General features: G+C 44.1%; 1 protein-coding gene across 5 annotated transcripts in view; it reads left to right on the forward strand.

The window, feature by feature from the left end:
* The window catches only part of TM6SF1 (transmembrane 6 superfamily member 1), a 29,255-nt gene that overhangs the window by 3,039 nt on the left and 4,146 nt on the right, over positions 1-22,070 (forward strand). For 2 of the 5 annotated variants that reach the window (XM_053593331.1, XM_053593329.1), the window contains exons 2-9: positions 1,880-1,983; positions 4,480-4,577; positions 8,564-8,667; positions 10,503-10,585; positions 11,211-11,332; positions 13,021-13,125; positions 14,888-14,980; positions 15,170-15,289. In XM_053593331.1, the coding sequence (XP_053449306.1) occupies positions 4,557-4,577; positions 8,564-8,667; positions 10,503-10,585; positions 11,211-11,332; positions 13,021-13,125; positions 14,888-14,980; positions 15,170-15,289 (648 nt within the window). In that variant the 5' untranslated portion in view covers positions 1,880-1,983; positions 4,480-4,556. Of the gene's footprint in view, positions 1-1,879; positions 1,984-4,479; positions 4,578-8,563; positions 8,668-10,502; positions 10,586-11,210; positions 11,333-13,020; positions 13,126-14,887; positions 14,981-15,169; positions 15,290-22,070 lie in introns of those variants that run through there. The other 3 variants (XM_053593333.1, XM_053593330.1, XM_053593332.1) reach the window with 3 other exon arrangements.

Below are 22,070 nucleotides of genomic sequence, written 5' to 3' on the forward strand. Positions count from 1 at the left end.
GCTCCTTCTCATCCAAATATGACACCACATCCCCCTCATTAGAAGTCTGTTGATAGAAGGGCATGAGTGTCCCCTCCCCAAGACTTGCAACCTTTTGATCTCTTGGCCAGTCTCAGCCCTTCCTACCCCTGTTTCTTCCTGCTTCAGGCTGTTGTGCTGTACTTGGCTGTTGTAGGATCTCTGGAGCCCATACCAAGAGGCAGAGGTGATCTGCTGCCCTATTTCACATCATTCTTCCCTCCTCCCCTGGGGCGGAGAGTGTGAGAGGACGCTGTGAACCAGTTTGCACTGCTCTCTCTTAGTCCAGAAGAGCACTGCTGGGGGAGTGTGCTGGCTGTGGACTTACGCCCTTGGTAGTAGGTGCAGGTGTGGCGGCTGTGTCCCGACTGCCACCTGTACCTGTCAGCTCTTTGGCACCACAGACTGCTGCCCTCCTCACAGATGCTTCAGCATCATGCTCTTCACTCGCGTCAGCTTCCTCCCCCACTCACCTGCACCACCAAAACCAATGTGTAGCTTCTCTCCTGGACGCTGACACAGCCATCTCATTCTTATCCTATGACTGATCTATCTTTCCTTCCATTTATCATGCATCCATCCATTATCCATTCATACATCATCCATCTACCCATCCATCCATCCATCCATCATCTACTTTTGCCCCTCCAGCTCTGTCTGCCCTTCTCTCTCCCAGTGACATATGGCCAAAGCTATATCCAAAAGGCCCAGTGTTTGGCTGTGGTGGTGTGAGGGGTCTAGCCGAGGAGTGGTAGCACTTCTGGCAGCACTAAGGGGTTGTGAGGAGGTCCTGGCATAGCAGCCCATCAGAGGGGCTAGGTGGTTCTTTGTTTAGAATTGGAAGCCCTTTTGATGCTGGACATGTGCAAGGGAGAGTATCTTTGTTGGTCTGGAGGTGACCTGGTGGCAGCAGAGCCCCCCAAGATCAGTCTCTCCATGTAGACAGGTCGTCTCTTATCTCTTGTTCCTCTAGTCTAGGGCCTGCTATGTGAAGGTATGCAGTCCGTTTATCTGCAATACGTTCTTCAATTAATTAATAAACAGATGAATACCATGAGGTGAACTTCCTAAGGTCACACCATTAATCAGCGGCAGAGTGGTTACTAGGACCCAGGTCTCCTGACTGGCAGCTCTACTGAGTCTCATACCCCAGCGGTGCCCCACGGAAGGTCCCTGGTCTTCTTGGTGTCATTCCCTTTCCTGGAGAAGGTCCAGGGGATGTGCCCAACCAAGCCTCACCTTGTCTCCGTGCTGGGGATTGGATGCTGGCCTGATGGCCCTGGATGTGGATGTTGGGCATCTTCATTTGGGCCTCAGGTCCATCATGGTGCTTCTCTTGCTTGGATTTCCAGACCTCACTCTCTGGCGCATTTATTGTCCACATGGCATATGGCTCCTTCTTCCTTGTCCCCCTGGAAGGCTTGTGAGGTTGTAATGCCTGTGTGTTCCTTAGAGCTTGGCTTGAGGGTTTCCAGGTGGCCCTGAGAGTGATGGCAGGTCAATTGTCAGGCCTGTCAGTGCTGGGAGTGGGGCTTACAGGTTTGAGTAGGGAGAGGCAGTGGGGCAGTAGCTGTCTCAGGGGCAGGTGCGGTGGGGAGAGGGAGCCTCAGACATACTGTGCATATGAGGCAGGTGGGGAAGGTCAGAGGACAGTGAGGGCCTGATGGCTCCAGTCCCTGGCAGCCAGAGGCTGTGACCCAGAAAAGCCAAAGTGCTGCAGATAAACTTCCCCAAGCTGCAGGCAGAGGTAGATTACACAGGAATTAGGCTGCTGGGGGAAAGAACATTCAGTAGGCAGGAAATTCCAGGCACCAGTGTGTTTATTTTGTTGGTGACCACCTCCTTGTTCTGACTGTTGCAGTTCCTGGACAATTGTAGGGGTGGCTGCCCTCATCCTGCTCCTGATAGCCCTGCTGGCTCGGGTCCTTGTCAAAAGAAAACCACCCCGGGACCCGGTATTCTATGGTATGTCTCCCTGGAGGGAAATCATTTGTGTCTGTTTACTAACAGCTCCTAAGGTGCACCTGCACCTCCCCAGTGAAGGCCTGGGAATGCTCTGGGCTGAAGGTGTAGGGTGCTTCAGGGCAGCACAGCCCTCACCTCCAGACTGTTGCCTGTCCAGGGCTCTGGATCCACCCGCCATGGGATCCAGGGCACCCCCTCCATTCTTTGCCCCCAAATCTGCAGCATACTTTCATCTCTGACCTCTGACCTTGACTCTCTCCTACCTGCCCTTTCCTAGGCTTCCTGCTTTTGCAGCCCCCTCCGCCTACTGTACAGTCAAGTTCCGGTGTGGAACTTGACTGTACAGTAGGCGCCCCCTCTGTTCATGTGCATCAAGAGGCAAATAATAGCACCTTCTTGGGACAGTTGGTGAAACATTAAATAAAGTGATACCTCTAAAGTGTTTAGAACAGCGCCTGGCACTGTACATGCGTGTGCTGCCTCATATGGTTCTAAGCACGTCAGCGGCACCACAGCCCTCCACTTGAAAATGAGGAAGCTGGCTCAGAGACACTGAGAAATGTGGTCGGGTCCCATGGACAGTGAGAACAGCGCCGACTCCACAGCCCACGCCCTTTCCTTGGGCACGCTGCCCAAAGCAAAGCTGGGCCGCCTGGGAGCTCTTCTGTGCTGAGCACTTTGCTTGATGTGTTATTCCTTAATTTCTGCCTCAGTGAATGCTGCACAGGAAATACTCCCCAAGTCCTACAGCCACAAGCATTTATTTTTCTTGCCATCAATTTTATTGGTTGGCTGGGCCACTCTGCATCAGGCTATGGGCTAGATTCAGGCCTGTCTGCGTGTCTCCCTATTCTAGGCCCTGCAGCTCCCAGGGCATACCCTTTTTGTGGCAGATACTGAGGCACAGAGGGGCTAGGGAAAAATAGTCATGTCTCTTAAGGTCTTGGCTTGGGGCTGCTCCCTTTGCTTCCACCCATATTCCACTGGCTGAAGTGTCACCAGGCTAAGCCCATCATCCCTAAAGTATAGGGAACATGCTCTGCCTTCAGGGACCTTGCAAGGTGGGGTGGGAGTAACTAGTTTCTCCTAAACCGTGTATAAAAAAACTGAAGCACAGATAAATGATGAAACTTGCTTAAGGTTTTGTAGTTTCTCAGTAGATGAGCTGGGCCCATCTGACTTCAAGGCCTGTGTCCTTTTCTCTGCCCCACTCCACTTGCCCCTTGCTCTGGCTCTGCCCCCCTTTCCAGACTAGTATTCTGTACTGTCAGTCCCACTCCTTCCTTCCTCCCCACTCCACAGAGCCTGCTATAACTGTCCTGATGACTCTTCAAGGTCAGGTACCTCTGTCCTGGTCTCTGTCACAGGTATGTGCACACTGAAGCCTCAGGGTCAGACCCCAAGCCAGACCCTTTGTGCAAGAGAAAGCAGAGGGTATGTCCATGTGGGCATCAGTGATCGCTGGTTGATTACACAGAGTGGAGATGTGGTGTGGCTAATCGCCTGGGAAGCTTCCAAAAAATGAGTGTCAGAAAGTGATGCTGTCAGTGAGAACTGGGCTGCAGGCCTCCGTGGAGGCCTAGGGAAGGCATGTCTGCACAACAGGGCATAGGCAGACCTCCGCTCCTCCTGGGATAGGTGGATGCCAGGCTCCTGGCTTCAGACTCTGCTAGGGCCGCTTCCCCTCACTGAGTTAACCTCCTCTCTTCTCTCCATTTCTTTTCCCACAGCTTTTCTTCTGTTCACCATCAGGTTTTTCTGCTGTCCATGGCCATCCCATTTTCTGAGATACCCATTTATTACAACTTGAAACTACAACGTTAACACACACACTAGACTTCTTGCTATTTAAAAAATATTATTCCTTAGATGTTTGTGGCTGGTGGTTTTAAGCCCATTGAAGAGATGCTCACAACTCTAGTAAGATTCTCTAAGATGCTACAGCTTCTCTACTTTGATATTCAGTTGTACCATCTTGTACTCATTTTTAAAGGTCCATGGCCCTTTTTTTTAAAAGCCATTGTCACTTGCACATCAGCCTCCTGTCTGCCTGTAGGGTCTCAAGCATGGAGGAGGGCGAGCATGTCAGCACCCTGGGAGTTGACTGCTTGGTAGCCACTGAGATGAATCACCTTCTCTAAATCACTCCTTTGCTTCCTTGGCTTCTTGGTTACTGCCCAGGTGAGATGTGGTTCGCCTCTGGGCAGCCGTGGGGCTGTGGAGGATGGGTGGGCGTGGCCTGGTCCATCTCCTGGGACAGAGTGACTTTGTTATTCTCTACTCTGGTTCTTTCCGTGCTCTACTCCGGTTCCTTCCGTGAGAGCACTGGGCAGGGATGGGGAGATCCCTGAACAGGCAGAGATCTGACTGGATGTGCAGAGGGTTTAATGTTTCTGGAAAACATTAAAAACATTCCATCATTATTGGCTAATGTCACACTCTTAATGGTTGTCTCCTGATCTACTGCTTTTTAAGTTGCTGTTTTCTTTGCTCTAGTGTTTGCAGTTTTTGGATTTACCAGCGTGGTGAACCTTATCATAGGACTGGAACAAGATGGAATCATTGATGGATTCATGACATACTACTTGAGAGAGGTATGGGATTGCTTGGTAATTTTGAAGCTTAAACCAAAGAGCCAGCAGCTTCGGCCATGTTACTCAGAGAGAAGCCTTGTCAGTTAGTGTAAACAGGTGCGCTGCATGGCACCACATTTCCCGTAATACACCTAGGCTGCTTATTCACACACAAAGAGAACAGAAAGGTAGGGTGAGATGGGGGTGATTCTTGTCCACATTCCATTCTCACGACTCCTTGCCGACTCAAGGGCCATGATACACTTCTCCCCTTTATTTGGACTTAATTTATATGAGGTACTTTCGGTGCATTAGTATTTGTGTGTCTGTTAATACATTGCTGTCCCAGAAAGCCCAGGCTGTCTTCAGCTTGTGCTGCAGCAAACGTTGAGGCATTTAGTGCCACCATTGATGATGATGCTGCTGGACACTCAACCCCCAAACCTCGCCACCCAAACCCCAGCATTAGGAGCTGCTTGATGACAAGGCAGATAGTTCTGTTTTCTTATTTTAGAGTAGGGTGAAATCCAGCCCCATAGAGGTTAAGGCAGGTGTCCTCAAACTGCGGCCTGCGGGCCACGTGAAGTGGTGTGAATTGTATTTGTTCCCGTTTTGTTTTTTACTTCAAAATAAGATATGTGCAGTGTGCATATAAATTTGTTCATCGTTTTTTTTTTTTAAACTATAATCTGGCCCTCCAGCGGTCTGAGGGACAGTGAATTGGCCCCCTGTTTAAAAAGTTCGAGGACGCCTGGGTTAAGGACTTACTCAAGGTCACACAGGAAATGAGGGGCAGAGCTCAAAGTATACTCTTCACCTGTGTTTCAAATACTGAGGAGCTTTGTATGCCAGCTAGGGGAGTTGGGATTTTATCCTGTCTGTGAGGAAAGATTTTTAAACAGGGAAGGATGGGTCTGCAGGGAAGGGGCAATGCTGTGAGCCTGGGGGAAAAGTCAGGAAGCTTGTGCAGGGCCAGCACGGGCATGAAGTTGGTTGGGCAGGGAAGGGGCATAGAAAGTAGAGAGGTGACTTCAGGGGATTTGAGTGGCTGGAATGAATAGGACTTGGGGACATGATGGGGTGATGGTAGGGGGTTGAGGAGGCCTAAAATGACTTCCGGACTTCTGCTTTGGAAGTTGGCAAATTCAGTTTTTTATTTTTTCTTTTTGAAACTCCATTTTATGGCTGCTATTCAGAGTGCCTCCATCTGTTAGCATATTCTTTTTTTTTTTTTTCTGAGACAGAGTCTCCTTCTGTTGTCAAGGCTAGAGTGCCGAGGCTAGAGTCTCCTTCTGTTGCCTAGCTCACAGCGACCTCAAACTCCCGGGCTCAGGGGATCCAACTGCCTCAAACTCCTGAGTACCTGAACTATAGGCACACCATGATGCCCAGCTATTTTTTTTTTATTTGTATTTTTAGTAGAGACGGGGTCTCACTCTTGCTCAGGCTGGTCTCGAACTCCTGAATTCAATGGAATCCTCCTGCCTCAGCTTCCTGGAGTGTTAGGATTACAGGTGTGAGCCGCCGTGCACCTGGCCTGCTTTGGAAATTGGAAGAACGCTGTGGTTATTATACCAGACAGGGATAAGAAGAGGAATTCAGTTCACAGATATTTGTTGAGGCAACCTCTGGGGTCTGAAAACCTGCATCCTGAGCCCTCCAGGAGCTTACTGTCTGGTGTGGCAGGGGGATGGCATTGTCCAAGGTGTGATGAGAGGGACTCGCTGAGCGCACAAGTACACAGAGGAGGAACTGATCCCAGGAGCGGTCAGGGAAGGCCTTGCTACATTGGCGATGATGCTATGGCATTTAAAAAATGACCATGTCAGTGGACCAGGGAGGTAGAAATCCTTCCGAAGAGAAGCAACAGCTTGGGTACAGGCTTGGAGAGGAGAGTACGTTTCCCCTGAAGTGCATGTCTGGGAGGTAATGCTGAGTTTATTTGGAAACATGGAGTTTCAGGTGCTTGAGGGACATCTTGGCAGAGAGATCTGGGGGCTATGTATAGTTGGTACCTGAAGGTCTGAGAGGAGGGGGCTGCTTGCCCGGAGGAAGGTAAAGAGAGAAGGGGACTGAGGCTGGGACTTTGGAGACTAGGAGAAAGGTCCCCTGGAGTGGACTGTGGAGGTCAGAGAGACAGAAAAAAACCCCAGAGGAGGGATATTTCAGGAGGGAAGGCGAGTGGGCTGGAGGTTGAGCTGGAGGTTGAGTTGGTGGGGGTGGCAAGCACTGGGGCAGAGCAGGAGGAGGAGGGGACTGGGTACAATGATGCCACAGTATGCAGGCCCAGGCTCTAGGCATCTAGCTGCCATGCACAGGAGATGAGGCTTAGTTCAGGTGGTGACATGCTTTGATGAGGACATGCCGAATGCCGGGCTTTGAGAGCCTTCATCTGGCAGTGTGTGTGTGGCAGATGGGAAGGGAGGGAAAGAGAGAGACCATTTGGGAATGTAGCAGTGTCCAGTGAGAGACACTAAGGGCTTGACTGAGGCCATGACCAAGGGGTGACATTATGGAAATAAAATTGATAGCATTTGCCAAAAGACTTCATAGGGTGGTTTTGACCTGGGTGAGTTGAGTGATTTGTCCACTACAATAGAGGCCAGGTGGAGGTGACTTGAGGGGAGAAGCTGATGGATTAAAGGAGTTTAGGTGAGTGTAGAGGGCCTGTGGACCACCCAGTTAGATGTCTATTAGGCTACCAGGAGAGGACAGCACTTGCTTTGAGAGCCAGGTATGCAAGCATGGAAGACTGAAATTGTAAAAGTCAGATGGATTCTTTGGAGCATGTCAGAGAGAAACAATGGGCTGGGCATGGGTACAGAAGTATGATTTTGGTTCTGTCTCCTCCTCCTCTGTGGTTTTAATCAGATTTGATTTGCGAAGAGAGATGACAGCAGTCCTTGCCTTGCCCCTGGGGAGCACGAAGCTCCAGAGAATGCCCTGTGTGGCTGTCCTAATGGGCTGGCTGAGTTGTACTCCTGGTTGTAGAAAGGATGGAAGGCACTGTTGGGACACACTGAAAGAAGCAGGACAGCACAGACATGAGAGAAGGAAGGAAGGAAGGAAAACGAAGCAGAGCCTGAACTATGCTAAAGACCCACGAAAAACTGGCAGTGATTTTCTGGTAGCCACCTGGAAATGTAACCACCTGCAAAGGGAATGCAGTTCATCATATAATTTTATTGTCCTAAAATCAAAAACTTCCCAGGAGAAGTACAGGTTTTCTTTCTTTTTTTTTTTTTTTTTTTTTTTTTTTTTGCAGTTTTTGGCTGGGACCGGGTTTGAACCCGCCACCTCTGGTACATGGGGCCAGCGCCCTTCTCCTTTGAGCCATAGGTGCCACCGCTAAGTATAGCTTTTCTTGGTAGTACTGCTTCTGCTAGGTATTTAGCTGCGAGACCTTAGCTGTGATATCTCTGGAAGCCTCTATTTCCTCATCTATAAATGGAGTCAGTCCTATCTGTCCTATAGGGTTGTTGGGAAGGTCAATGGAGGGGCTGGGCATGAAGCTCTGAGTTCAGTGCCCACGTGTAGGTGTGTTTGCATGTGGGGAATAAGTGCCATCCCCATGCCCTGGCCAGCCAGCTGAGGGATCAGCAGAAACTGTTAAGGCCAGCCAGTGGCTCTGGTGAGCCCGGTCTTCTCTGGCCACCCCTCTGGTCATAGCCGAGGACCACTTGTCACAGATGTTGCTTGGCCTCAGTGAGTTTGTTGCAAAGCCAGGATTCCTACCACACCACCTGCCTTCTCATCACAGTGCAAACCTGTGTTGATGTCAGCCCCCCTTTAATTCCATCCTCTGTGGCCAGACCCTGGCTTTGGCAGCTCCAGGTAATGTTATATATTCTCATTTTACCAGTTTTATAACTCCGTAGAAGTAGATTCATTTTAGCAGACTAACACAAATTAGTTGTGCTGTTTTAACTTGCAATACAGGTCTGGTATACTGCGCTTAAATGTTTGAATCTTATTTAAAGTGAACTTCTTTTTCATACTTTCCTCAGGGTGAGCCCTATTTGAACACTGCACATGGGCACATGATCTGCTACTGGGATGGCTCTGCCCATTATCTGATGTACCTGGTGATGGTGGCGGCCATAGCATGGGAGTAAGTCCATTCACAGCTGTGTGTCTTTGCCACCTTCGCACCTGACAAGCGGGTATGTAAGGAAGTGTTAGGTGTAGAGGCAGGTGCACAAACAGGTATGTCCCAACATGAATATATGCTCCATGGCTCCAGTTAGATGCAGCTTGTGTTTCCTCATACCATGGCCTTTTGAACATGTGCCTCTGGATTGCTCCCCAACAGCTCGTGCAAACCTTCGCTTTCTGATCATGTGCTCTTAGAACAGTCTCATTTTCAGGAATTAAAGTGAGGCACAGTCTAAACTTCAAACTAAAATTTCAAAACTTCAAACTTATAAAACTTCAATCTCATTCCAGTTCAAAGCTCTTTCTCCCAATTGAGGCAGCTCTGAGGCATGGTTGTATGGTCCTTTCCCTGCTCACCTCCTCTGCAGCCCGCTCCATGGGAGTGCATGTCCGTGTGCACAGGATTAAAGAACTGACAGCAGCTCTGTTTTGGGTGCTGGTACCCTCTAGTACTATATGCTAACTTAATCTTGTGAGGCACATGGTGGGTTCTTTGGAGACCCTACTCTAGGAACCTTTGCATTGCAGCAATCCCTGAACATTGACACGATGTTCTCTCTGAATTCCTGGGTCTCCCCTACCCATGGTGGTACAGCCACAGATTCTTACTGCGAAGCTCCCTGTAAACCAGGAGGTCTACCCTTTGGGGAAGGATCTTCCAAAACATCTCAAGCTCAGTTACTTTCCCAGACCTCTATTTGTTTCCAAGTTTGAGAACGTTATGCTTTTTTTTTTTTTGGAGACCCCTTGGTGGAGTGCTGTGGTGTCATAAACTCACAGCAACCTCAAACTCTTGGGCTTGTGTGATCCTGCCTCAGCCTCCTGAGTAGCTGGGACTACAGATGCTCACCACCATGCTCAGCTAATTTTTCTATTTTTAGTAGTGATGAGGTCTTGCTGTTGCTCAGGCTGGTCTCTAAAGTCCTGAGCTCAAGCAATCCACCTGCCTCGGCCTTCCAGAGTGATAGGATTACAGGTTTGAGCCACTGAGCCTGGCCAGAAAGTCATACTTTTTTTGTCCTGTGCAAAGGTGCAGCTTGACACCTCCTCCCCCCTTGATGTACTCAAGGACTGTGCCAGTTACTTCTTATCTGTCCTTCTGCTTGGTAGGATTGTCCTACCAATCCCAGTCATTGTGAATGGTACTCTTGGGGTTTGGTTGTATTTGGCTTGAGGGCTGGAATTAGATAGGAAGCACACAATATTCTTCCTGTTTCCCTTCAGAGAATCTTCCTTTTGAGTTTTTCTCATAGCTTATTACATAGCATGGAATTGGGGTATTGGGTTATCAGTTGAAGGAACTTTTTCTCAACGTTGAAGATTAGGAGTGTATGTCTACTCTTTATTGCTTGGGGTACATGCTACTTATTACCTTCACCTTTAGGGCTTTGGCCACAATTCTGTGACTCCAGGGAAAGTCCTTTTATCATCCTGCTACTCATACTTACAATGATTTGAAATATGAATCCAATTTCCTTTCTTCTTTGAACTCTCCCCTTTCATGCTGTGGGTTTCATACATGATAGGGAAATGCAGGAGCCCTTTGGCAGTGATGACCATGTTGTATTTAACAAGATCAGTGTAGCCAGCATAATCTCCTATTTAAAAGGACACAAAAAAGGTTCTATAGTGTATCACACATGGAAATGAAGTTTGATTACCAGGGCTTCTTGTGTTAATCACTCTTGGTTCATGTACTTTACTAGTTTGAATAAAAATAACACTGAGGGACATCTTTTGCTCATAGTCTTCTAAAACAAATGCACTAAGTCAAGCTTTTTGTTGTTACAGAGAAAGTTATAGAACCATTGGCCTATATTGGGTTGGATCTATTATTATGAGCACTGTTGTTTTTGTGCCAGGAAACATTGTTGGTAAGAAACTTTATCTTAAAATTCATTTTTCTTTTCTGAAACAATCGGGCTTATTTTAAAGCAGAGATTATTTCAGTGATAATAGAACCTAGAGACTCCAAGCTTACCAAAAACCTGTTTTGCAAAAACCTGTTTTGCAGATTTATTCCTTTTCCCTCAACTTTAGAACAGTTTTCAGAAGTGTGACTTCAACAATTAGACAGTCAAGTATCAGTGATTCCTGACTTTTAGAATGATCTGGGGGGTGGATTATGGCTACATTTAGTGCACAAATATTTCTTACAACTCTTATTATTATATGTAACTCCTTACACATAAAAACTTCAAAAATGTACTTGGAAATTAATACTCTTAGAGGCTGAAGTAAAGGAGGTTATTTATGCTTGAAGGAAATCAGGATATTATATTAAATATGCCTTGAAACTACTATAGATAGGATATGGCTGTTAATACACATCTATTAGTTTTAAATTGAACATTTTTTTTTTGACCTCATTAAAAATACTGTCTGGCCCATAACAAAATTTTAGATGACTTGAGATTGGGAGATACCCTAAATGTTACTTGTGTTAGATGTGCTTTTGGTAAACTTTTGACTTTCTCTTTCTTTCTCTCTTTTAAATAGGGAAGTATGGAACACGAATTTGCCCTGCTTTTTTCTTAAGCATACCATATACTTGTCTTCCTGTCTGGGCTGGTTTCAGAATCTATAATCAGCCATCAGAAATTTATAATTATCCCTCAAAGGTGATTTTTATTAAGTTTTGATGTAATCTGTTCTCTAACTCATAGGGCTTACTCACATCCACTGGCCGATGAATCGAACTATGCCTCTGTAGACTGGAACATTTGGGGCATTCAGTCAGAGTGACTGTTTTGATTATGTGGCATGAGTTCACATCTTGGTTAATGTAGCCATGATGGTCTGTTTCTGTCTGAATGTATCTGCTTCTATGGGCAAAGCAATACCTGTGGGAATTTCCTCTGCCAGTGGCCACCTTGGCTTAACAACGATCGTGCATTAATTAGTGTGCTGTATGAAATCTGGAGTGTTTGGTTTGGCTGGAGTTGTTAATGGCCTGGCTTTTGACCACCTGGGCAGCTTTTTCTGTGTATTTATTGCCCCAAGAAGATGCTGGAGAGATACTGCTGTTCAAAGTAGTCCATGTAGCCACAGGGTCTGATTCCCAGGGTCTGATCCAGGCCCATGGAGACTGGCTGGCTATAGGACGTGTCCTGAGACATCTCTCTCCCATTCATAGTCCAGTCCTGGTCTGGAGGTACTCTTTAAAGGTCTTTATTTCATAGCTAGTTTCTCTAAGTTTTTCTTCCTTTTATAGGTATTAGATCATGTAGCAAGATCCTTTAAGAAAAATTTTATAAAAAGATTTACAATAAAGTTCACTAAAAGACATTTAAATTTACGAACAGTCCATTTCTAAACCTTCAGACATCTTCCATATAAACTCAGGCTGGCACACTGACAAGTGGTGCCCCCTTCAGTCCCTCTGAGGAATGGGTAACCTTACCCTTAATCTTGGCTCCACTATTTCTGAAGATTCCATATCAACATACCAACTGAGTCAGAAGGTGCATAGAACTATTTATTATTTTTATGCTAAAACACAGTGAGGGGCAGGGCCAAATGGGTAGTGTCATACAGTGCTGATAGGAACATAAATTTAGAATTGCTCTGTGAAGCAATTTGGCAGTGTTACCAACCTTACCAAATTTGACTCTTCAATCTAGTAATTCCATCTCTTGGGCCCTCCATCTTAATGGAAATGCTGTCAAAGATTTATGTACAGAGTTGTTCATTATCATGTTAAGTATAATGGTGAAAAATGCCTAAATGTCCAAAAATGGGAGAATAGATAAAGACATATGCTTCTACATGGCATTAGTTTTAGAAGAATTTTTAATGTAGGGAAGTGCTTATAAATAGCTGTTGAGGGCAAAAAGAATGCACAATTGTTTATACACTAAGTCCTAATTTTGTGAAAAATACAGATTACATAGGTGATATATGTGTGTATGTTATTTATGTGGGTGTGTTAGTATATATATTTACTTATACATATTACTGTAAAAGCTTATCAACTTAATAGTGATGTGGTGGGTTTATGGTTTATGTTTTTATTTTTCATATGTGTATGTTATATTTAAAAATCATGAAAATGTTATTTCATGAAAAAATATGGATTCATAGAGCTAGAGAGGTCCTTAAAGATCATCTGGCTCAATCTCTTCATTTCACAGATGAGAAAATTTGAGGGAAGAAATGATTTTCCTAAGTTCTATGGCCAGTGGTTTATTTTATGAATTATGCATATTCAAAATTCTGTCATTATCCTTCATTATAGCATTTAGTGTTTCAGGTTTCAGATTCTTCTTTGGCACTGTGTGCCTGTTCTTTAGTTACAACTCTATTTTAGGTTGTTCAAGAAGCCCAAGCAAAAGGCCTGCTGAGAAGACCATTTGATTTAACGTTGGTTGCTTGTCTCCTCCTGGCAACTGGATTTTGCCTTTTCAGAGGCTTGGTAAGCATAACAGATCAAAATATCATAACATGATTACACTGTTAATACTTCCAAATGGGAAAAACTAGAAATAAGTTTTTGTTTTTTTTATCAGACTTCTTAGCAAACTAACATACTATTCTCATGTGAGCCTGGAGCTGTACACCTGCCCTTCCACTCCCAAGGGGCAGCACATCCTGGGCTGTCTTAATGTCCCTCCTTCAGCTCAAACTATCATCCTTCCCTTATTTGAGGGCACCAGAAAAATTAGCCACCAGAGTCTCATTTCTTTTGATTCCTTTGTGATTTGAATGTGATTATCTTTGGTAAGGATGATACCCTAAGACTAATACAACTGTGGCCCAGAACGTCTGTCCGTGTGTTCTCAGGAGGAACGATGGGAGTGAGGAAGGGGTACGGTCCACATATATGTAGAGTCATGTGAATTTCTCACTGCTAAGTGTAGTGTTGAATAAACTATGTCCAGGTTTGGAGTCTTCATGCTGATGTGATGGAAACACATTAATGATATGTGGGGATTTCATTTTCTATTTTTCCTTTACCAGTTTAGTAGTGTAGTGTAGAGGTTAAGAAAAAGACCCACAGGCTTTGGAGTTGGAAATCTGGCCATTTACTAGCTCTGTGGCCTTGGAAAAATTGCTTAACCTCTTTGAGACTTCATTTTCTCCTCCGTAAAATAATAGTATCTGTCTTACAGTATGGTTTTGGAGATTAAATAATGCACATCAAACACTTGGTAGAGGGCCTTCCTTACACAAAGTGCTTGATAAATGATTGCTGTTTCTATTTTTAATGATCAGTGATCCTTCGCATTGCCCCAGTTTCATGATTTATTCTTAGTAGAAATGAATTTGAGGAGCTCAGAATTACGTGGTTAATTATATTTGGCTTCAGTGACAATTACTAGCTATATTAAGCCTGCTGGAGTAGCATAACTCTTGGGGAGTGCCAAGTGTAAGCTGATGTAACTAATTTATTGTTTGGGGTCCTTGGGCTATGTATCAAGGGCCCATGCAGCTGGCTGGATTCAGGGTGAGAAGCTGTTTTAGTTGTCTTTGGAGCTCATTTTTACCAGTTCTATAGCTGGCCCATCTTCATATGTTATCTAGGTGGGCAGCATTTATGGGCAACACCATGAGGAATGGTGCCTGAAGGGGAAGGTGACTCAGAGGGGGCTTAGTAATGTGCCCAAGAAACAGTTGTCTACTTGTGGCCTACAGTCTACTCCATTGTGACTAAATCTGCTCTGCTCTCTTCTGATGTGGACACTGGAGGTGGCTTCAGACAAGACGATCCTGCTTTCAGATCATTACCCTTTACTGCCCCCAAAGGCCATATGCTGTGAAGCACTGGAAAGAGGAGGATGCTGTTTTTGAATCTCACAAAATTTGGTGTAGAAATATACTTTTCTTCTTGTAGGGAATAGTTGGCTAGTTATTTCCAGGAAAAATGAAACTGGTAATCTGAAGCAAGCTGTGCTTTGGCTAGTCAAACCTAGATACTTAAGACTCAGTGTTTGCAAGGTACCCAAGAATCGTGCTAGCTTCCATTTCCTGCTTCATGATTAATCACTCTTTCATGTCTTTAGATAAATATGTAGAATATTTCATTTCTTTCTTTTTCATTGATGAACCTCTACAATGCATAGTTTTTGTTAAATACCAGAGCAGCTTGTGACTAAATCTGGTACAGTTAGTCTTATCAGCAAACCTAAGAACCAGATGTGAACATATTTTTATAATGAATTTATTTTTGTTCTTAGATTGCTTTGGATTGCCCATCTGAACTGTGCAGATTGTATGTACAACTTCAAGAGCCCTATCTCCGGGATCCTGCTGCCTATCCTAAAATTCAGGTCAAGTAGTTAAAAAGCCTATTTTTCTAAAGCTAAGTTTTTCTCCTTTTAAAAATAAGAAAATGTGGTCCCATGTAGGAAATAAGAATTAACATTTTCAAAAACGAAAATGTTGGTTTTTTGCACTTTTTTAGTTAGGCCAGGTTAACTGCTGATTTGCTAATGGTGTAATTTCTCTCTTCAATGCAGATGCTGGCGTATCTGTTCTATTCCGTCCCTTACTTTGTGATTGCGCTCTATGGCTTAGCGGTTCCTGGGTGTTCCTGGATGCCTGACATAACACTGATACATGCTGGAGGCCTAGCTCAGGTACTGAGAATATCCTCTGTTGAGAAAGTTTACTCCTGATCTGTCATTGTGGCAGGTATGAAGAACATCTTTGCTCCGAGTTACATTCCTTAGAAGACATTTCTGCAAACACGCTTCATTTAAATCTCACAATAACTATCGAGTAGATGTGTGATCCAGTTATACAGATGAGGGTCAGTGAGGTTAAAAGATTTGCCGAAGGTCATACACCCAGCAAGTGATGCTGTCATTTTATAGGGTTGTTTCTTTATCTCTGAACATCATGACTACTAAAAAAGGATTGAGAAGATGTCAAGATGTTTTCAAGATGTCTATCTAAATTTAAGACTTTAGAATTCCATTATACTATGCTTATAGAACCAGGGAAATAAGTTTTAAAATAGTTCTATTCCTGAAAAGCAGGGCTATCACTTGATCCCGCCCCATTGGCACTTAGCCAAGTCCCTGGTACAGCTTAGGTTTCAGTCAAAGAACTTAACTACACTGAACTGAAAATGAAATTATCTGTGGCAAACTTCACACATGCACATTTTACATAAGGTAATAGTTGGCAAAACAAGTTGATCTTCTGAGGAAGGAAGAAAATTAAGTAATTTTACCTTTTTTATTACTGGAAATAAAAATCAAATGAATTCATCTTTGAAAACATCTTTGTCTTGCTCTTTTCAAGCAGGATGAGGTTCATCAAGAACCTCTAGGCATATTAGTCAGTTATACTCATGGTATAATAATCATGACAGCCAAGACATACTAGAATTTACAGGGTTGAAAACCAGTTAACAGTATTTAAGGGTTAAATCCTTCTACTTTGAGGTACTTCTTAATTATAAATTTGAATATTAATATCAACAAAGTTGATGCAGCATCCAGAAGTAATGGTTCCCATCCTTTCCTTGAGTGACTAGAGAGAAGGATACATTTATTTCCCTTTGCTGGTTGTTCTTGCTTTGCAAAGTTCTAAATACCTAATTCCTTAGGCTTTGGTTTTGGGTCTTTACATATCTTTTGATACCAGCTACAGGCTGCTGACTTCTAGTTTCTGCCAAACTGCCCCCAGACTTTAATTCCAAACCCAGTCATTTCACTTGGGTGCCTCACTAGCATCTCAGATTTAATGTGAAAAACAGGACTTAATCTTCCCCACACTTCTCTCGCATTTTTTATTAACTTTGTAAATGGCTCAGTTACATCCAGCAGCTCAAGCCAAAAAGGTAGCTTTTTTTTTTTTTGACAGTCTCACTCTGTTGCCCAGGCTAGAGTGCTGTGGCATCATAGCTCATAGCAACCTCCAATTCCTGGGCTTAAGTGATCCTCCTGCCTCAGCCTCGCCAGTAGCTGGATTACAGATGCCTACCACAACACCTGGCTAGTTTTTCTATTTTTAGTAGAGATGGGGTCTCTACTAAGGTTGGTATCAAACTCCTGAGCTCAAGGGGTCCTCCCATCTCAGCCTCCCAGAGTTCTGGGATTACAAGTGTGAGCCACTGCACTGGGCCAATAAGGTGGAGTAATTTTTTATACCTCCTGTTTCTTTACCTTCTCCATCTAGACTATCACTGGCTAGTTCTGACTCCAGAGTTAATTCTCAAATCCATTAATTTCTTTCCAGCTCTGCTCCCACTAGATTAGCCCAAGCTCTCATTATCTTACTTCGTGCCAGGAAAATCAGGTTAAATATTTTACTTACCTGTAAGGATGGGCTGTGTGCTCTGCTGCAGAAACAAATACTCAATGGCTTAACACAAAAAAATTTATGTTTTGTTCCTATAATGATCATGTGGGATGTTTTTAAGGGCTAGGCCTGGCACCAGCTGTGATGGACGCTGGTAAATGTGGTCTTTTTGTGTGCTTCCAAGGAATGAACAGCATGATGAACATATAGTATTATGTTAGAAGTATTTAAAGGAATCTCCATTTAAAGATGAGGGTGTTGAGGCTCAGAACATCTCAAGTTACTTTCGTTAAGATTACAATTGCTAAATGGCAGAAAAGGGATATGAAATTCTGATTCCAAAGCCCACACTCATCTCCACTGTTATCTGCTCCTACCCCATTGAAACCATGAGCTATGGCACAGAGTGAGTCCTATAGCACAAAGTAAGGCTTGCACGTGGCACTGAGGAGTTGGTGAACCTTCAGGGGGGTAGGACGGAGTTGCGTCTGAGCTGAACTCTGAGGGTCAGGTGGAGCTCAGCCTCTCCAGGGAACATACGGCAGTATTCAGGTGTGGTGTGTGCAGCAGGTCTGGTGCCAGAGTAAGCCTTAGCTTTTCTTTTTCTTTTCTTTTTTTTTTGAGACAGAGTGTCAAGCTGTTGCCCTGGGTAGGGTGCTGTAGCGTCCTAGCCCACAGCAACCTTCAACTCTTGGGCTGAAGTAATCCTCTTGCCTCAGTTTTTCTATTTTTTTAGTAAAGATGGGGGTGGGTGGGTCTTACTTTTGCTCAGCCTGGTCTTGAACCCATGAGCTCAAGCTATCCACGCACCTTGGCCTCCTGGAGTGCCAAGATAACAGGCATGAGCCACTGCACCCAGCCAGCTTTGTTTTTCTGACTTGGTTCCCCAGCCTTATTATTCTCCTGCATCCTCCAGGACAGAGGGCCTCAAACTCAACTCACTCTTGGCAGCCCTTTCTTCAGCTTTTGATAGCTGTTCATCAGCTGTGTGCTTTGCCTGTACCATCAGGCCTTCTCTGCCTGCCCATGCCTTCAGCTGCCCAGACCAGCCCCCAGTGCAGGAATGCTGAGTGTTATCAGCTTGGAGGCTGTCTGAAGAGGACAGATATTGGAGCTGGTCAAATCTCAGGAGATGACTAGGGAACTAGGCAGGAAAACCTAGGCAAAGGCCTAACTAATCATGTGGACAGGGCTGAGGCTGAGGAACAGTTAGGAGGCTGAGGAAGGTCAGCATTTGGGGGAAAATGGGTGTGTAAGCCTACAGCAGCAAGACTAAGCCCAGACTGACCTGTTGGTGAGAACAAGTTTGCAGATGGGCTATTGTGACTGCAGCTGAGCTGTTCCAGGTGAAGTGTGGGCTGCAAAGCAACTGGCAGTAGCAGGGGTAGCTTTAGCCAGACCTCAGGCCTTGTAGAAATCCATCACTGCTCAGTTTAACAAGGTAGCCTGAAGCTCCTCTCTTACTGGTGAGTCCAAAGACTCAGAGCCTGAGTTTAAGGGCCAGATTCTCTAAACATCAGGACATTTCTCCAGACCTAGCAGGTAAAAGTGGCAGAATTATGTGTCTGACATTCCCCTATCTTAGTTGAACTTTAAAATCTACCTATTTGCAGTGTGTAGGCTAAGACAAAGTTAGAAACCATGCTACAAAGTGCATACTATTGGAACAATGAATGACAGTTACGTGATTTAGTTGGTACTTAACTAATACTTGCTTATGAATAGGACTGTCTTTTTACTGGGCACCTGACACATTCATCACAGAAAGCATTCTCCGTAATCTTGACTAGCACCCTTGTTTGCTAAAACTGCTATTCCTAATTCAGAAGCCTTACGGATTCATGATCCCACTAACTTACTAAAATTTGCTTTTAGTGAAACATTAGTGAACTCCCAAGAGTCTATGCCACAGGTTGCGAACCGCTGGTCTATGCAGTTTAATAATAAAAACCCCAACTTTTAAAAAGCTCTACAAGAGTGTAAGATCAACATTGAATATTTATTTGGTCCTTGATTTCAGACCATGTAGGGAATCTGCCAAATCTGCCACCTCAGAAATCAAAAGATCAACCCAAAAGTCAAAGAAAATTTTATAAAATAAAATAAAACCATTTTAGACCAAAGAGTTCCTTTGGGGGGCTTCTTTATAACCCAACTGTCTTTTCATACAGAATGGTGCCACAAGAATAAAGCTGTAAGTCTAACTGGAAAGTATTATAGGCTGCTTAGAACCACTTATTAGCATTTCCTGTCAACTGGTATTGTCTGTGCTAAAACATTACTGAAAATGAAAAAAAAAAAAATCAGAGCACCTATTGTTAGTTAATATGACTAAGAGTGTAAAGATCTGGAGGCAGACTGGCTCGGATTTGAGCCATTCACTGACCTTTTTCACTTCACCTCAGTGACCCTCAGTTTCCTCCTGTGAAGTGAGGGTAGTTCTAGCTCCTTTTCAGAGTTACTTTGAGAGTTAAATGAGGTAATTGCTCAGAACAGTGCTAAGCACATTAATAGCTGTTTACCTCTTTGTCGCTATTATTAACAGAAGATTCCCATTTTCCAAATAGAAAAATGCCTTATAAACAGCTCAGATTAATTAATCTGTAGACAAATTAAGTAAGCTGTGTGTATAATTACCAAAAAAGCAAAGAAAATGGAAGAAAGCTTTGAGACAGGCTCACCATGGCTTTGGCAGGGAGCCCATCACTCCCTAACCATTGAAGCAGGACCAGTTCTACTGCAAAGGTGACAGTCATTCCCCTTTGCTGCCCTCAGACTGTCTAACTTCCTGCAATGCAGGGCCATTGTCAGGAGGCTTATGTGTAGATAATCGTGTTGTAAAGAGTTAACTCTTTACAGTAGATTTCTTATGTTTTTTTCCTTTATAGACCTTTAAGAAATACCTGAAGGTAAAGGTTTAGGAAGAGCATGGATAATTGGGATACTAATGAAAATCCCATTTTACTCATTTGTTTCTAATGTGATTCATTACTAAACATCTTTATTTAGTATTAAAATTAGACTTTGACATCTTTAGGTGCATATCCTTTTGTGGAGACATGACAGCCAAATGGTCAAAAGGGTGTCTAAAAACAAAGAGCCCAGATTTTCAACAAAGTAGAGCACCAGATCATAAGTAGGCATTTCAGTGGAGTTCTGTGTTTAGGAGTAGCCCAAGTGCTTGGCACTAAGCACATCACAAATACCAATTCATTAAACCTTCACAACAATCTATGAGGTAGGTTCCATTATTATCCACTTTTATAGATGAGGAAGCCAGAGGGTTACAACTCTTGCCCAAAGGCCATACTGCTGGTGTGTGGTGGAGATGGGATTTGACTCTGGCGATCTGGTCGCAGAGACAGTGTTCTGAACCAGCATTTGGTGCTGCTCAGAAAACCGTAAAAAAGATAATAGTTCTAGATTAGCAATGAATACTGTATTGGCCAAATCGCCTAGCTATTGTCTCAATGGTCACACTAGTTTTTGCTTATAATATTAACACTGACACACAACACTCAGTTCTTTCTGGAGTTAAGATTGTAATTTGTAGTCATCCTTTCCAGGCTGTCTCTTATAAACATAAAAGGACAGAACTACTAAAATTTACCAGTAAAATTTTTTCACTTTTATTGTCTCATTTTCCATTCCAGCCATCCATTCTAAAAAAACCTCAAGAGTGTATCTCTTAATTACTTCTGTCAGGTGAAAAATAATTTAGAATGAAGTAGAAGAAAAAATATTAGGGATTCAATCTCGCATCATTAAATTTTGAAGAGATTTCTGGGTTCTGTAACTTGCACCTATTATCCTGGGCCACATGTGAATTCAGTAGCACTGACTGAGCTCCTCAGGTCCTTCGTAGGGAGGCCTCCCACAGGTGGGAACATCACCCAGGAGACATTGTGCAGTTGCTTATCAGCTGTGTGACTGGGGAAGGGAACCTTTCTCAGGTGAGACTGAGGTTCTGAAACTTCAGAACCCTGAACACTTAACATCACATGCCTTAGGAGGAAACTGTGGTTGGGTGCTCACTCGCCTGGAGGCGTGGCCACCAGGAGTATACTCATTAGAACTATGAGCAGTACTGGGAATGGCAGACAACTGTCCTGGGAGTTCTCTCACATACAAACACCTCTTTTGATTATGCATGTGATCTTTGCTCTTACTAAGTAATTGAGTTAAAGAGGCTAATAAAATAGGTACAAAACCAGAGAAATACTTTCAGACCCTTTTATTTCTTGAGATAGAGTCTTGTTCTTTCACCTGGGCTAAAGTGCAGTGGCATCATCATAGCTCACAGCAACCTCAAACTCCTGGGCTTAACTGATCCTTCTGTCTTAGCTTCCTGAGCAGCTGGGACTACAGGAGCTTGCCACCAACCACGGCTAATTTTTATGTTTGGGGAGACAGTGTCTCACTCTTGCTCAGGCCAGTCTCGAACTCCTCAGCTCAAGTGATCCTCCCACCTCAGCCTCCCAAAGTGCTAGGCTTATAGGCATGACTGTTTTGGACCCTTTCTGTATTGTGACAGTCACGAGACCACTGTTGTTGAACTTTTATTGAGCTCTAACAATGTGAAGGTGCTACACAAAACATTAGACACAGTACCTGCCCAGTGGGCTTACAATCTAATCTAAGGATATGAATCATTTTAAAATGTTGCTGCGACTTTGCTGTTCATGAAAATGAGGTATTAAGTGCACTGTTTAGTGCAGGAAAAGAGCCTATGGAATCACTAACTTTTTATGCAGGCTTCCCTATGCAAGTAGGCACAACTGCTTTTATGTCTTAAAGTATGGTTGGCATTTCCCCAAATTTGGTGATTTTGTGATGTTTACAAGTATCTATAAAGGTAGAGCCACCAGACTCCCATTTCTGAAAACCAGGGTCAAATTTGGCCTTTAGTCCAGGAGAAAAGGCTTTGATATATTTTTAGACAAACACTATCATTCAAAATAGGTCATAAGGAAAAACAATCAGGGGGGCAATCTGTTCAGAGTTCCTAGGATGTCCACAGTGCAGCTCCTCAGGGCAGCCTGGCAAATGCCCTTTACTCTCCAGGATTTTTGTCCTCAGAGCCCAGAGATGTGAACACGTTCTGTTTGG

Source organism: Nycticebus coucang, chromosome 6 (assembly GCF_027406575.1).
Source record: "Nycticebus coucang isolate mNycCou1 chromosome 6, mNycCou1.pri, whole genome shotgun sequence".
Classification (NCBI taxonomy): Eukaryota; Metazoa; Chordata; class Mammalia; order Primates; family Lorisidae; genus Nycticebus; species Nycticebus coucang.